The following is a 16,501-nucleotide window of genomic DNA, read 5'->3' as shown; positions in this document are numbered from 1 at the left end:
GAAAATCATGCAAATAAAGATTTTACACCTTTACTCCCTCGTATCTCCAAATTAGCTCATGTAACATCCGATGGGTTTTGCCAAATCAGCACACAATTAAGCTTATATGTCACCAACAACACAATTCGTTTTTTATGTCTTATTGAAAATTTGATGTAAAGTAAGAATAATTACAATTGCAAAATTTGAGTTCTTTGAGGATTAAAAAATTTAGTCATCCCTCTAAATATTCAATTTTAGCTTTATTTCATCATGTGGAGCATGTGGGGCAATCATAATGGATCTGGCAATAAATGTATGTTTTGGAAACTATTAAAATCCCTTGATCTGATTATTTTATAGCTCGGTTTTTCTATTTTATATGAAATCTTTACAAACTTTACCAAAGAAAAAATAATTTACCACTTTAATTTCATTTTAACAACCCATAACTACCCCCCCCCAAAAAAAAAAAAAAAAAAAAAACAAACAAGTAAATCATTCATTAAAATTTACATTTCTAATCTCTAATTGAGAGATTTTAAAAGCTAAAGATTGTCTACGATGCCGTATATTTAAATCTTCAATGACTATTAATCGTTTTATAGCAAGCAACAAAAACATTTTTTGTTACATTTTACATGAACTGAGTTGAGTTTGCATTGCTTTTTAATGTATTTAAACTTCAACTTAGCAAATAATAAATGTTCTTAGCCATTGCTTATTTCGTTCTTCTGTTTGTAATTGTTTTAAAAAAAAACCAAAGTAGGATGAGGAATATAACAAAATAGGTCGATGATGTCAACTTAATTCTTCAAAATGCAAAAAGAAATGTTTTATGAGCTGTCTAGACAATGACAGTATTATACTAAAACAAAAACGAAAAAAAAACAATAAAAAACTCCAAATAAATTCATCGTCTCTCTTAACTAAATAACTCCATCCAATCTTATATCAATAAAATAACAGATAATCAATCCATTAAGTGATAAATGGATTTAGAATTTTTCCTTAACATGTCTTAAGCTGTAGTGCCAAATAAGTTTAAGAGATAATTTTGTATTTGATCACATGGATTGCAAATAGAAGAACCCTGCATTTCTCTTTCTTTCTAATTTTTTTTTTTTAGGAAAATCATTTTCATTCAATCTGTAAGAAAAATAGATTCTAAATAACCAAGTAAAACGTCAGCATTTGAGCAAGAGAGATATGAATGACTATTCAATCCACTGATTAACCTTTAGGCTGGAGTAAACGGTCGACATGACTGGGCAATTTAGCAAACAAATATATTTTTTTTAAAACTTACATTAGTTCGGAAACTCAACATCACCAGGTTGTTTTGCTAACTTTTCCATCTATCAAATTTCTTATGTACTTTATATGAAATTATCTTATGAACTTAATTTTCAAAAAGCTATAAAGAGACTGTAGCAAGTGCTTTAGACAACGTTTGATACTAAGAGATATCTTTATTAGATTATTTTTAAAACCTAGTTTTGGTTTTCATCAGTATCTTTTCGTTGAAAAATGACAAATAAATCAGATTTAATACTAAGTGGCAATTTTTCAACATATTGAGAAGTTATTCCTACCATCTTGCAGTTTTTTTTTATTTGTCTGAGAGAAATTGATGAAAGTTAGATTATTTCTATACTTCTGTATATTACTTGATAACAGTGTCCATTTGTGTGAAGACTTACTAATGTCCTTTCATCAGTCTCAAATACATGTGTTTCTTTAATTTTAAACTTCGAAACACTCAATATCACAAAGCGAAAAGGCAAAAAATAGATATCTGTCAACAAATTTATCAACTCTTAAGACCTTTTGGTTAGAAACCAAAATCTGTTCAATTGATTTTGTCACTAAAAGTTGATATTGTTAATTCTCCTTGAGGTGAATAAAGCATAATGGGTTATTTACCTAATGCGACACACACTTTTCTATTTTAATGCCCTTTAACAAACAAACAAAAGAAAAGCAAAATAAATCAAAGCAGCCCTTTCCAAAAAAAAAAAAAAAAAATCAATTGAAAACCTGATTAGTTCTAAAATTATACAAATATATAAATCAATGACATATCAATCTTTCATACAATCCATTTCCTTTCAAAAACCCTCCTACTTACATACGCTTTAAAAAAGCTATTATCAAATCATATGTGGGATAAAGATAAAAAGTATCTGAAATCATTGAGTAACATAACTGAGCTATAAAGTGAAATTAAAAGCTTATTAATGATAACAATAATTATCATGGACTAGAAACATAAAGAGCACCGAAAAATAGAGCCAAAATCAAATTGTCAATTATCAATACCGTTTGGGAATTTGCTTTGTTCCAGTTGAGGTACTGTTATCCAAGAATAATATAGCATAATAACATGTAGTAATTCAAATCAACACAAGAATATAATGAAAGAGGTTTTTTTTAAATGTATATATTACCATGCACTATAACAAACAATGAGTGAACAATCAATGAAATAGGTATAATCAGCATTGCCAGAAAGACAAAAAACAATAATTATCTATCTAAAATAAAAAATAATAGCCTTAATCTCTAGTTGAACATGAAATTTTTATTTTCCCTATAAAATTCCAGATCTAATATAAAGTAAAAATCCATATCTTGGACTTGGACAAAACTGGATCGCATATTATTTATTTATATGAATGTTATATGTAAAAGTGACAGCATGGTACTGAAGTTTGAGTATAGTAAAATGTAAAGACATGCACTTGTTAACTTAATACAAAAATAAATTCACTAGATTTTGTCTCCAACTTAGCGGTCCTTTATAGGTTGATATTCTCACAGTTTTGTTTATACACACCCTGTAGCAAACAAACTGTGAGAGGATGTGCCATCCTTTTGTCTTTATTTTTTTCTAAAAAACCAATAATAATGCTAATGACAGAAGGATAAAACAACTGGAATCAATGGTATTATGACCTGTTATGTTATTGAGACCACATGTTTGACCCGAACTTCCCCCACAACAAACTGTGTGTCTGAATACAATATGCAAGATGTTCTATTCTCAATAAGAAATCCAACTTACCAACAGCTCCCATCTCCCCGATTCGAATTATATGTGGCCAATGCTGCAAAGTTTTGGCAAAGAACGGATTTGTCACACCAAGAATCACTGGAGGCCTGTAAAGAATAGAATTTCTATTGGAATGATTTTATCAAAAGAATAATCTGAAAACAAAAAGAAAGATAGAGAGAGAGAGAGAGAGAGAGAGAGTGAGAGAGAGAGAGAGAGAGAGAATAATTGATATTTAAAAAAAAAAAAAAATACAAGAATAATAATAATAATAATAATAATAATAATAATAATAATAATAATAATAATAATAATAATAATAATAATAATAATAATAATAATAAAAATAAAAATAACAATGATGATGACGACTATGACAATGATAACGATAATCTAAGATCAGGATAATAATAATAATAATAATAATAATAATAATAATAATAATAATAATAATAATAATAATAATAATAATAATAATAATAATAATAATAATAATGTACATCTTATCTCCTGAGGAAGGGGTTTTGGGCATTTTTACAATAATGAGAATTAGGCACTCAAATTGATAAATAAAAAGGAAACTATCCTAATCAAAAGTAGATGTAAATAAGTGAGTTTTCAGGATCTTTTTAAAAACTTTCATAATAATGAGTACCGATGTTGACAAAAAGTGAAATAGCCAGAAGGAAAATTTTGAACATTTGCCTTTAAGCCCCATTGTAACGGTGATAACCCCATTTTTTACAGAAATAAAGATGATAAACTACCACCGATAGTCACACAGTTCAGATGTCTACACCTAACAGTTAGGGAAAGATTTACTGAAATGTAAAGCGAATTGTAATTTCACAAAATTAGAGGACATGAGGGATATCGCAATATCGCAAATATTGCGAAAGAGGTCGAAAAGGAGGAAATTCTTCCTCTGTCTCCAAAATCAAATATTTCCACAGAAAACCATCAGCAATCAATCAATAATAATAGTGGTAATGGTACTCATAATAATAATAATAATAATGACAATAATAATAATATTATAATAATAATAATAATAATAATAATAAGAAGAAGAAGAAGAAGAAGAATAAGAATAAGAATAATAATAATAATAATAATAATAATAATAATAACAATAGTAACGTTAGTAATAATTTCTCAAACCCCTATATTATCAATGTCTTTTATTTGTGTAGGGTGACAACTTACGGTGCCTGTGTTCTGGTTGTGTACTCCTTGAACTCGCTGTCGTGAATGGTAAAATAAGGCCTGAAATCACTGCAGAACCTCAAAGGGCTTATCATACTTTTGTCAAAGGAAGAAAGAGAAAGAAAAAAGGAATGAGATGGGTGAAGAGGGCAATTGCTTGAAGATATTTTTTTTTAATTTCTAAAATGAATACTCCATGAAAGAAATAGTTACATTAGCCCACCCCATACTATTTCCTTGTTTCGAGAAATGTAGAAGTGATACTGCCAGGGACCAAATCGTAGATATGGAGAAAGAAAACAATGTACATTTTTGAAATAATAATTTTATTTCAAGTAGAATTGAGACAAAACAAAAACTAAAGTCACAAATAATGAATTACTGAAGACTACAAAACAATCCGAAACAAAATTTTTATAATAAATCTTTAAAAAAGGATTATTATTACCTGCCATATCATGATATAAGCTAGATGACTAGACAACTGCTGATGCCTTTTCAAGAGAGAATTTTTAATACGTTAAAATAGAAACCCCTATGAGCACTCCTCACCCCCTCCCCATTATTCCTACTACTTTCCAGGTGTCTTTAAATTTAAACCTTGATTGTTCAAATTAGAGGGAATTGATTCAATACAAGATTTTTGTCAAATTTTTTTTCCATTTCATGTAACATTTCAAGCTGAAAATCCAGTTTAACTCAAAATAAAAGATACAGAAATTTTACAAGGCAAATTATATTAAGCTTAGAAAAAAGAAAAATACGAAGCAAGCTTCTTGCTCAAAGGAAGAATATTTCATCTTTCTAAAATAAAAGATCAGGAAAAACAATATGGTAATATTTAATAATGAATACAGTTAATTCTTAATTTTTCTTTCAGTGGTAATGGTAAAAAATTATTTTCAAAACAAATATTTAAAAAAAAAAAAAAAAAAGCAAAAGCACACTTTAAGCATACTTAACATACTTAACACAAAGCAATTAAGATCACTATGAAAAAGAAACTTGCTATTTGTATTTTATCTCAACTCAGAAAATACCACCTCTTCGTCTTCTTCAAATAAATCAACCTCTCGATCAGATTGAGTATTAGTATTGATGTGCTTATCCTAGTAAAAAACCACAAATTGTGGCACTTTACAGAAAGTTTGTAGTGCAACTTTAAAGGTCTCAATATTGCTCAAAAGCTTTATATTAGCAAGTAGGTTCTTCTATAAATGGATAGTTATTGGGAAAAATAAATATATATGACTGTCAACAACAAGAATATTAAAAACGTGATGCCCAAACAACCTTTCCTGTACCCTTCATCTTCATCTACATTTTGTATAACAGACACTTACTTGACTAGGGCTTGAACTGTATGACAAGTAATGGTAGGGGATGAGGCCATGACGATTATGGGCTGGAAAACATTTTTTTAATCAATCATATGAAAATAATTTTAGACTAAGCATTAAAAATCTGAGAAAGAAAAATGACATGCTACAAATATAGCAAATCGAACACACAAATATATTAAATTGATTACGGTATATTATGAGAGAGGGAGGAAGAGAGAGAAAGAGAGAGAGAGAGAGAGAGAGAGAGAGAGAGAGAGATAGAGAGATAGAGAGAGAGATAGAGAGAGAGAGAAAGAGAGAGAGAGAGAGAGAGAGATAGAGAGAGAGGGGGGGGGGGGGGGAAGAAATGAGGTTGAGGTGTTTTTATTAATAAAATAACATAAATAAGTAGATTTATATATTTCTTCATTTTTATTTCTCTTTGTACTGATAAAATCCAAGCAAAAAGTACTTTATTAGTTGAAACTTTTAAATTCATGCTACTCACCTCTCCAATGAGAACCAACTCCCATAACAATTGAACATGAGGTAGAATGCTATGGAATGCACTGGAGAAGAGAGTGTTATACAAATTGGAAGTTTTGAAATAACACCCTTTCAGAAAACATTTAAACAAAATCATTACATCAAGCCAACCCCCCCCCCCCCCTCTAAAAAATAAAAGGAAGTTGACACATCTTTTCAATTCACTAATTTCAATTAGCTTCAAGAATCAATTTCAAAATTTTACAAATGTCTTTAAAAATTATTTTATTTTAAATTCTGCTGTCACAAACTACAATAAGAGAGAATGAAATTGAATCAAGCTGTCCATGAATTGACCCCAGAGCTTAAAGTTGCCTAATGTAGTATTGGTGTAATTAACAATAACATAGCTGCCAACTTTTCAAAATGCAAAAACGTATTATTATACACGGTGCGGCGCGGACGCTCAATTCATGTCTTAAAATGGCATATTTATTTAATGTACTTAAGTACTAGAATGGTCAGAACTGTAATACTAAGAGAAGCTTACCTTTATCATCATACTGGGTAGGCATAAGTGATGGAGAGGTGGTGACAGAAGCAGATTACTGAGGCTTGGGCTTAACAGCCTCCTTTGTGGCTGTCTTTGCCCTCTTCAGGAACTCTACAAGTTAGGAACAATAAGACTGAGTTCAGGGGCAGCCTGAGCACAGGACTTCTCATTGTCAAGTCTAATAGCACTCCATGCTATGACAGTGAGTTCAGCTCAGAGTTCCTGAAGAGGGCAAAGACAGCCACAAAGGAGCTGCATTGGTGTGAGCATTAGTTTTTTTGTTTTTTTTTCTGGATTTTTTTTCTTTTTCTGGATTGGCCAAATCGTACTAAGTACAATTTTATCGTACTGGTTGGCAGCTATGCAATAATACTAATACAACCATGCTAATTATACATATTTCTATTCTTGTCTTTAAACTGGAGCAGTGAAATTTGTTGAGAAAATAAAGCCTTTATGTTAATTCAAGTGACTGAAACATGGTAAATTTAGAAAGCTTTACAGGTGCTACTTTGATCAAAATCTCATTAATAACAGACACAGTCAGCTTTATTTAGCAATGACTATCCCGCACAAATCTTTGGGCCTCTTTTTCGCTCACGAAGTGCCCGAATTCGCGTCAAAATATGGGACGAAGCTGTTTCGTATATGCTATTTTAAAAAATTAATTACGACACTGTTTATCGATGAATATGACTGAAAGTTGGCACACAGTTAGAAAAAAGGTCATTTTAGATTATGTCAAGCGACAAAACTCTTGCGATTACCAGAAGACCGTTAAAAATAGATTTTTACTCTTTGGAGTAAAATATTTCTAAAACTACCGGGCGTGGAGGTTTTGTCGCTGACAAGGTAATACATGAACATTTCTTCTTTTTGGTTGTAAAATTTCATATGAATATGACGAGTACTTTTCCCGTATTTTACAAAACACCATCCTAATTTGCTCTTCAAGTTTCAATCTTTTAATCCACTTATTACGCAAGATACAACCAAAGGTCGAAAAAAATGCCGAAAAAGCGTCCCATATTTTCGCGTTTTTTTCCTCTTTGCGGGTCATCCAAATAAATGACACCTTTAAAACTGTATAACTTGTTTATTTATGAATGGATTTTCAAAATTCAAAAACATTTTTACTCAGTGGAGATAGGGCTTGGATTTTAGACAAAAATTTTCCTCAAAAAGAGAAAAAAACATTTTTCATAGTCATTGCTACTTTATTACCAATATTTATAACATTATGTCGTCTCGACTATTGAGAAACCTCTAAGGAGTGGTGGTAGCACATCTGTCTGACAATCAGTCAGTCTGAAGTGAATTCTTCAGTTAGAGAAAATATCTTTTCCATGATTATTTCTTTCAACTTTATTTGACACTGTATCATTCACAACTTTGGGGATTTTAAATATACCGGTAATAAAATTTAGTCTATAGGAAGTATACTGACTTAAAATATTCAAAACATATAAAATAGAATGTCACGAAAATGAATTACCTGTAGATATCAACTTCGTGAAGAGAGGGAAGAATAGTGTGAGCTGGAATAGTATGCTGCAAATGGAAATGTTTATAAAAATATATATTAAAACGCATATTTGTATCAGTCCAATCCCAGAATTTTTATTTTTTTTAAGTGGCTCTTCAGAGGCATAAGGCCAATGGAGCTGGAGTTTATCCCAGGTTCTATAGCGTGAAATGGACAAAAGCACTTGCTTGCTACCCTTTGGATAGGATGCTAGTCTATGGCAAAGTACTTTCCGCTAGATCTAACAGACCCAGCTACCCATTCACCGCTGGGTTGACAAAGGTGGGGGGGGGGGGGGATTGAAAAAAAATCAACCATCTGGGATCAACCCCAGTCCCTTTGCACATGAAGCATGTGCTCTACCAACTGAGCTTATATTACTGACCTAAAAACATTTATTTAATCAGATACCTGGGGTCTGGGATGACCAACTGAAAACTCGGCTCGTGAACAAATGTATCACATTTGAATTCACAGAAATTAACTTTATTTTCTGACCCTTCTGTCCAGCCAGCTATGATTGGGTTGTTGGGTCTGTCAGATCTGATAGAAAGTACTCTAGGGTAGGGGTAGTAAGCAATTGTTTCTGTCCATTTAATTTTACAGGCTACAAATAACAGAAAGTAGAATAAATTTCACCTCTATAGGGCTTATTACTTTTTTTTTTTTAAGAAACAATACAGCTGATTCTGATACTAAGGTTATTTTTTTCTTAATCTTAAACACAACATAAAAGCTTTCAGAAGTAATGACCAAAATGTGACCTTAAGACGTTGGGCAAAAGACCTGTTAGAGAAGTGTTTCTTGTACCAGTGTCTGATGATAACGACCAGAAGACTTGTTTGAGGGGTGTATCGTGTAGAGTGTTATGTTAAATATCAAAAAAGACTTGTTAAAGGGGTGGATTGGGTCTTATTTGAATTTCTTTTAACTTTATTTTACAACTATCCTTTTACCAAATTTTGACATGGGATGGAACATTGGCAAAAGAACAAATTGTATCATTTTTCTAGACCCTGTAATGAAATACAATCAGAAGAAATAAGCCAGTCTCATCTCAGCTTTGGACAAAGCACAAAAATCCCATCAAAGGCCAGAAAATGTCTACCCCACCCCCTTCAAAGTGGTAAATATAGAGTTCAGTTACACAGTCCATTAACAGAGTATTTTTACAGGCGATATAAGCAATTACGTAGCAACACTATTAATGTTTGCCAATGATTGAGATATAGCCAAGCAAAAAAAAATTTTAAAAAGTAATTTTGGTTTCTTAGTGACCAAGATTAATCGAATGATCAATCCATTCAAGATGTTTTAGATATTGAAAGTAAGTGTAGAGTGTGTATAGAGCCTTTAACAATAAATCTGATTTTCTTCCAAATTCTGAGTCCTCCCTTTATTTACCTAGTTAAACCTATGGACTTCACTGTTTTCACAAAGAGGGCAGTAACAGAATTGCGAGTGGGATTCACAATGAAGTCCTCATCCCAATCCAATGACTGCTCTCTTGGTAAAATGGTAAGAAATCATGCCATGCTAGAGTAAAAGTATAAGTTGTCTTCTTAAATTTAATTTAAGTGCAAGGTAAAAGATTGCTGGGGGCGGTTTTAGCAAAGCAGCAAGCAGTTCCTTCACATAACACTTATCATTTAAAATACAAAAAAAAAAAATAAGCAGCTAAAGTGTAAAAACTGTACCTACTTTGTGAAATAAATTTAGACACCATAGGTGTGTGTCAAGTGTTTCAAATTTGCATGATTACCTTCATCATTAAAAGAATTTATAAAGTGGATGCTTTACAGGTCACTTCCATAAAATTGTTTTCAGTGCAAAGAGAAGAAACATTGAGTTTCTGGTTAAAGCGAGGATATTGAAGTAAAAGTGGAACATAGTGAAATATCTATTGATAAAATCATTTGATATTGAAGTGAGTTTGCAACAAAATTTAATGACTATCTCTTTCTCATCCTTGTTATAATATAGAATAAACCGTCGTATTATGTTCCTTAAAAATTTAACCTTAACAAATTCAAAATTAAATTGTTAAATATGAAAAGTTATTGAATGCTATACATTTCATTAATTGGCAACATTATTTTTAAGTTGTCAACTGAAAAATTATAATTCATGCTCTCTTTTGACTCCTCTTACCAGTGTATCACTCTTGGGCGGGGTAGACCCTATAAGCTTGTCTGACCTACATGGCACGCGCACCTTTAGCAAATGGCAACAGGAACAATGTGCACAAAGAAAATAAAATTAAAAATCAAAACAGAAATTGAAAGTAAATTGATATTCAGAATTTTTAAAATAACAAAGAAAAAAAAAACACATGAAATAAATATAGGAGGCAAAAACAAAGAACTACCTGAAAAAAAAAAGATAAATTATAACATTGTTGGCAAAGCTTTGATTTAGCAACCAATTATTTATCAAAAAATAAGTCATAAATAGGTCCAAAAGAGAAGAAAAAAATAATCAAAAACAATAATCAAATAAGGAAAAGAAAAAAATAATCAAAAACAATAATCAAATCAGGAAAAGAAAAAAATCAGTGATCCAAATAATATCCAGATAAAAAAAGAACCATGCAATCCACATTAAAGTGTCAAATGAACAAACATTATTTGCATGTTCTGCCAACAAATTATCAATAAATACAAAATATAAATATATATTGTAACTGTGGTCCGATATGTTATATTTTATAAGAAACGTTATTTATGAATAAATTTCTTACAGAGAAAAAAGGAGAGATATCATTCACTGGGATGGAACTCATCTTACAAACAAGTACTCAACTTGATTTTTTCACCTTTCATATTATATGTGTCAGAAGAAAGATTATTTGACTTGCAGAAAAAAAAAATTAAAAGAGATCAGAAAAGAAATAAACAACACAGATTCCATCCCTACTGCAGTTAAAGAAGTGTGGCTCAAAAGACAGTTTAACAAGCTTAGCAATGAATTTGATTTATTTAATCAATAAATGCCACTACTTTATTTAGCATGGGATGAATTCACAGGGTTTCAAATAACAAAAGATAAGAATAATACAATTTCATATATACTATTTAAATAAATAAATAAATTTCAATCTAATTCTAAGCATCATTGGCTGTATATCCAGGTTTTACTTTTCATTCTCTGCATATCATAGAAACAAAAACTATTAGATGAACTTAAAAACAAAAGGGTGATAATAATTCATGCAAAATTATAAAGAAAAAATGATGATAAAAGATAAATTTCAGCTAAAAACTAATATAAATGTCCATAAATAATTCTACATCAATATTGCGTAAAATTGAACTCAAGCATATTCAGGACTCAAGCAAAAAATAAGTCAAGAATGGTAATTTTTTACATGTCTTTCGTGTAAGAAGAGATGTGAAAGACAGTTCACAAGAAAAGGAAAGCAAAGTTTTAATTTTCCATTTATACATGAGCGTGTTTTCGCAATATCCACATTTAATCTCCTTTAAATTAATTACTATGTTTAAGTTCATTGTGAAATGCAAATTTTTACACATGCACAAAAAAAATCTTTGACGTTAAAAAATGTGAGAATAAATTGAAAAGAAATATTTAGAGAACAAGAAGCCATTACCTGTAAAACTGTTCCCATTATAGGTAGATTTAATGTGTCTCCAGGCACTGGTAGAGGCCATTGATCTATATCATGGCAAGCTAAAAATGGAACATTTTTATAAAGGTTGTTTTAATGTTGTAAAAAGGAAGGAGAAGTAGCTATTACAAATTACAACAATCCTAGCCATTACAAAACAAAATATATAAGAAACAAATATCGTCAAGACTCCTCAAAAAGAGATAATACTAAAGGGAGGGAGGTGATAATAGTAGTTAAAATTGGCCTGGACAACAAAAGGTTTGCAGTTAAATCCCCAAGGCAAGGATGGCATTTTTTCAAAATATTTTTTTTTTTCTGGCATTTCACTTCATACTAATTTTTCTTTCATTATTCATTAAATTCAATGCATTTTCAAAAACGATTTTTCATTGGTATACGTGGTGTTTGAGTACCTGCTTCAAGACTAGGTTCCCCGTTGTCAAAATACTCTGGGGCAATAATACTAATGATCTGGTTGAATAGGGCAACACATGGAAGCTTGGTGATAAGTACTACAGACTGTGAAGAAAAACAAAAAATTAAAAAATACAAATGGTAATGAGTGATAAATTAAACGAAGGAATAATCTGACATACAAAAACTGTTTTGTTTAATTTTTAAAAAATCAACCAATTAAAAAAATTTAAGCAATTATAAATCATGAATATTTCTTTTTTGGATAATTGCATGACATAACCTGGCATTTTCTTGTTAACTTTTGCTTCTTCTTTGTTTGGAAAGCTCACGAGTTTGCTTATGACTTTACATTGAAATGAGTCAGCCATAATTAGATGGGTTCAAGTTCCTCCACACTCGTGTCTATCCAGGAAGAGGACAAGTTTTTAATTCCCTGGAAATAATTATCATTAAAATATTCCTTTGGCGTAATAAGCACAGTTGAACTAATGCAATCCTAATTAGCCTCAGACTATTGATTAACCCCACTACAAGCACTCTCTCTCCATTACTTCTCTTTTGTTATCATTTAAGGGATAAAAAAAATTTTTTTGAATGGTCTAGACAGAAAAAGAATTTTTTAAAAAAGCAATCATAAACATCACATAATTTTCTCACTTCTGTCGGGAATGTGGTAGCAAGTGTGATGCAGTTGTTGGAGGGTGTGATAACCCATAGGAAGCCTATAGAGTGGTATGATTATTGACAATATTGCTCCTTTCCTCAGCTAATTTGGTACTTAACAAAATAAACACACTGCCAGCAAACATTTTTTCTAAGTTGAAGCTAAACAATATATAATATTTGGTATAAATTTGTACCTTTTGAAAGTAACCCCTTCGTATTGATCTGTCTTTGGTCTGTCTGAAGTACACAAAACCATAGTAGTAAGCCTCGTCACACTAGAAGTGAAAATAAAATAATCATTGTGAATTTCAGAGCACCGTACTCATGATAATAATGGCCATGAAGAGTATAATGAATGATGATGATAATAATAATGAAGATCCCTTAATAAATGGGACTTAAAATTGATGAAACTTAGTTTTTCAATGTGGAAAGAATGAATATAGGGAAAGGAAGGGGTGGGCAGAGTATTGATAGTTTATCAACGTTTATGGAAGGAATATTTCAATATTTCTATTACAACACTATTTTTATTTCCACAAAATACAATAAAACAACCATGCATCCATTATGTACACTTCATTATTTTGACTTGCAAATTTATTTTTTCTTTTATAGTGCAAATAGTAATATTTGTTCTTCTCTTTCTATCTCGTCACTGATCCGCTCTATTTCAGCAGCCAGTGCTAAACCCTCCATTCACTGATAATAAATATCTCACCTGTAGAGCAACAGGACAGTCTTTATTATAGTGACTGTGCATTCTTATCAGAGTCTTGCACCCAGGACACCTTCTTATACGAAAATGAAACTGGGTGTCTCCCATGCAACCTGATATAAAAAAGGGAAAGAAAGTTAAATTCTGAAATATAATATACAAGTCAAAAAGTTTTAAAGTTCATTATTGGTTGAACCATATAATTGCCGATTCAGCCATGTATTCTCTGAGATAGATAAAGACACGCCCTTTGCTGTGATATCTTACATGCTATTGGTGGAGGAAAGGACTCAGTATAATTAAGCTCTGGAAAGGGTGGCTTTCTGAGAGAAAGTCAACTAACGTTTTGAATGCGTCACTGATAGTTGCATTTTAAAACTTGAAATTATACAATTTATCACAAATGTTTATGTTCAATCATTATGATTTTATGTAGAAAAATTATTGCAGTTTCTGAAATTACAAAAAAAACTGAAATTTGATTATTTTGACCATTTTCACTTTAAAACCGATTTTCTTCGTTTTCCAAATACCGCTTCGACGTGTGGGGTCAAAATTATACATTCAGTCAATGATTTTTTTTTAAGTCATGCATAAAGAAATAAACAAAAAAAGTTGAGAAAAGAAATATTTTTTCTTTAAAACAAAAAAAAAAACCAGCTTGTCACCTCTTATTCAACTCACCAGAATTCGAATCAGGAAATGACAGGTAACAAATATTCATCCTCTGAAAAAAAAAATAAAGTTTCAAAGTGTTATAGCAATGATGTTTCAAAAAGTCATTAATATATATAATTTTTTTAATCTATAAAATTCAAAACAACAAATATCACTTTACATGTCCAAGCCACCCTTGTGTTTTCAAGTTTACATTCAGAAGGGGAAACAGAACTATATGTTCACAACATACAACCTATTTTAGATTAATTTTATGCATCTCCATTTGGGTATGAGTCACAAATATATTTTCATTATTTGCTTTAACCAGCTCAAATAGCAAAAAAAAAAAAAAAAAAAAAAAAAAAGAAGTTATTACACTGAATAATTATCAACCAAGTTGATCATTCATTTTTGTCTTCTCCAAGATGTCAAATGGTAACAGCTACGATTTTACAATGAAATTTGCCACTCTCTGCATATGTAGATCATAAACATTTTAGCAGGGACTCATTTTATCAAACACCGCAACAGCAACAAAAAATGTTTTTCAAGGTTAAATTATTTTTAAAATTGAACAAAAAAAATTTATTTTAAAAATATTGAGTATAAATTCAGCTCGCAATGAAAATATGCCCTTTTGATAGCGTTTTATGATGGTATCAGGAATTATGTAACATATTTGCTACAAATCAAATAATTAATACACATTCATATATACAAACCATTGTATAATTGTAAAACTGATTTCTTCCAGATACTGAATGAACATGTATAGATTAACAACGTAACTTAAACCTAAAGCATGACTTGGTGGAGGCAGCCAAGGTGTCCCAGTTCGATAACAGAGATGTGAAAGGCTCATAAGTCAAGCTAATCAACGTAATAGTAATAGATGACATAATTGCAAAGATAATACAGGAAATAGGTTGTTACAGGCTTCATTGAATTTGAGTTTTATTGATGATACGGATTTATAAAATGCTCACCTTTTAAACCAGCTAGTCGAATCACACGTACACACGCAAAATTGTGAGTAACCTTTGACATTTAGAAGCTGATAGAGGTATTTTAGTGAGAACTAATCACCCAACTGGCAGTCTAAAAACAATACAAAGAGACGAGTGATGCCAACTTCATTCATTTCATATGTATATAAATATGCTATGCCCATTAAACTAGTATAACATCCAGTGAGCGAGCAAGGAGTTAAATACCTCTTTATCAGTCAGCTTGACATGACCTGGATAAATAAGCTGTGGAAGAAAAGCAATGAAAGACATCAATGTAAAGACAAAAGACTCTCTCTCTCTCTCTCTCTCTCTCTCTCTCTCTCTCTCTCTCTCTCTCTCTCTCTCTCTCTCTCTCTCTCTCTCTCTCTCTCTCTCTCTCTCCATGTGTGTGTGTGTGTGTCATTAAATGACAAGCTATGCGATTATAGCTTAATTGGTGGAAACAATTTATTCGGCATAAACAATAAGGTAACTATTATCTGGATGAAAAAAAAAAATCAGTGTTACTGTTAAGACGTTAAAATTGCACGAACCATGTAATGTAAAGCACCTCCATATCACCCCTTTGATCTACGTCATCAGGCGACCCATTGTTTCTTTCATCTTCTCCCATGCCCCCCACCCCTCTCTCTCTCTTGTCATGGTGTCATCCCTTCCCCTTCACATCTCATGGTAAAACAAAAACTTTCTGCTCGATTTGCAATACATGTAGGATTTGTTTCTCACTAGGCCTGGGCTAATGACAAGACATTGTGTAGTGGATGTCTAATACTAATAACAAACTATAGCTTTTCTATTTGGCCAAATTAATCAGGCCCAGCTACTGCTTACGTTCTGCCTCTATAACACACACACATGCACGCACACACACAGACATATGTGCGCGCATAAATGGGAAGGGGGGGGGGGGGGGAGGGGGAGAAAGAAAAGAGCAAGGTCAGAAGTTACCATGCACCAAGCTCAATGCCCCCTCGCCGCTCCCTCTCAAAACGCGGTACAAGTAAGGTTACCATGTTACTGTGTACGTAGATCCTGAGGCAAGGTGCTCGGTTACTGTGTACGTAGACACTCCGTTAACAAAATGATGGAGCAATATTTAGCGTTACGTTAGGTGTTGCTCTTAGACTTAGAGCGATATCTAGTGTTGCATTAGGTGTCGCTAGATTAAAGTGATATCTAGTCACTTCGTCTTAGTCTTACTTTAATATTAAACTCTAGATTCTAACACAAAAGATTTTTTTCTAAATGGCATAAGTCATAGAAATAGAAAAAA

The 16,501-nt window shown here is 31.5% G+C and overlaps 1 protein-coding gene across 6 annotated transcripts in view; it reads right to left on the bottom strand.

Annotated features, from left to right (window-relative positions):
* Positions 1-16,501, bottom strand: part of LOC144974817 (protein DENND6A-like) — a 35,416-nt gene that overhangs the window by 17,850 nt on the left and 1,065 nt on the right. For 2 of the 6 annotated variants that reach the window (XM_078918134.1, XM_078918137.1), the window contains exons 2-13: positions 15,433-15,471; positions 14,243-14,285; positions 13,562-13,671; positions 13,035-13,115; positions 12,171-12,276; positions 11,737-11,816; positions 10,278-10,340; positions 8,097-8,152; positions 6,071-6,131; positions 5,584-5,645; positions 4,241-4,336; positions 3,047-3,141 (exon numbers count right to left, since the gene is read on the bottom strand). In XM_078918134.1, coding sequence (XP_078774260.1) covers positions 3,047-3,141; positions 4,241-4,336; positions 5,584-5,645; positions 6,071-6,131; positions 8,097-8,152; positions 10,278-10,340; positions 11,737-11,816; positions 12,171-12,276; positions 13,035-13,115; positions 13,562-13,671; positions 14,243-14,285; positions 15,433-15,471 — 892 coding nt within the window. Of the gene's footprint in view, positions 1-2,301; positions 2,335-3,046; positions 3,142-4,240; positions 4,337-5,583; positions 5,646-6,070; positions 6,132-8,096; positions 8,153-10,277; positions 10,341-11,736; positions 11,817-12,170; positions 12,277-13,034; positions 13,116-13,561; positions 13,672-14,242; positions 14,286-15,432; positions 15,472-16,501 lie in introns of all 6 variants that reach the window. The other 4 variants (XM_078918136.1, XM_078918138.1, XM_078918133.1 and 1 more) reach the window with 3 other exon arrangements.

The sequence above is a fragment of the Berghia stephanieae genome, chromosome 6 (assembly GCF_034508935.2).
Source record: "Berghia stephanieae isolate SIO BIC M18660-M18661 chromosome 6, UCSD_Bste_1.3, whole genome shotgun sequence".
NCBI lineage: Eukaryota > Metazoa > Mollusca > Gastropoda > Nudibranchia > Aeolidiidae > Berghia > Berghia stephanieae.
The sequence above is the reverse complement of the archived record's forward strand: the minus strand, read 5'-3'. Positions and strand labels throughout refer to the sequence as shown.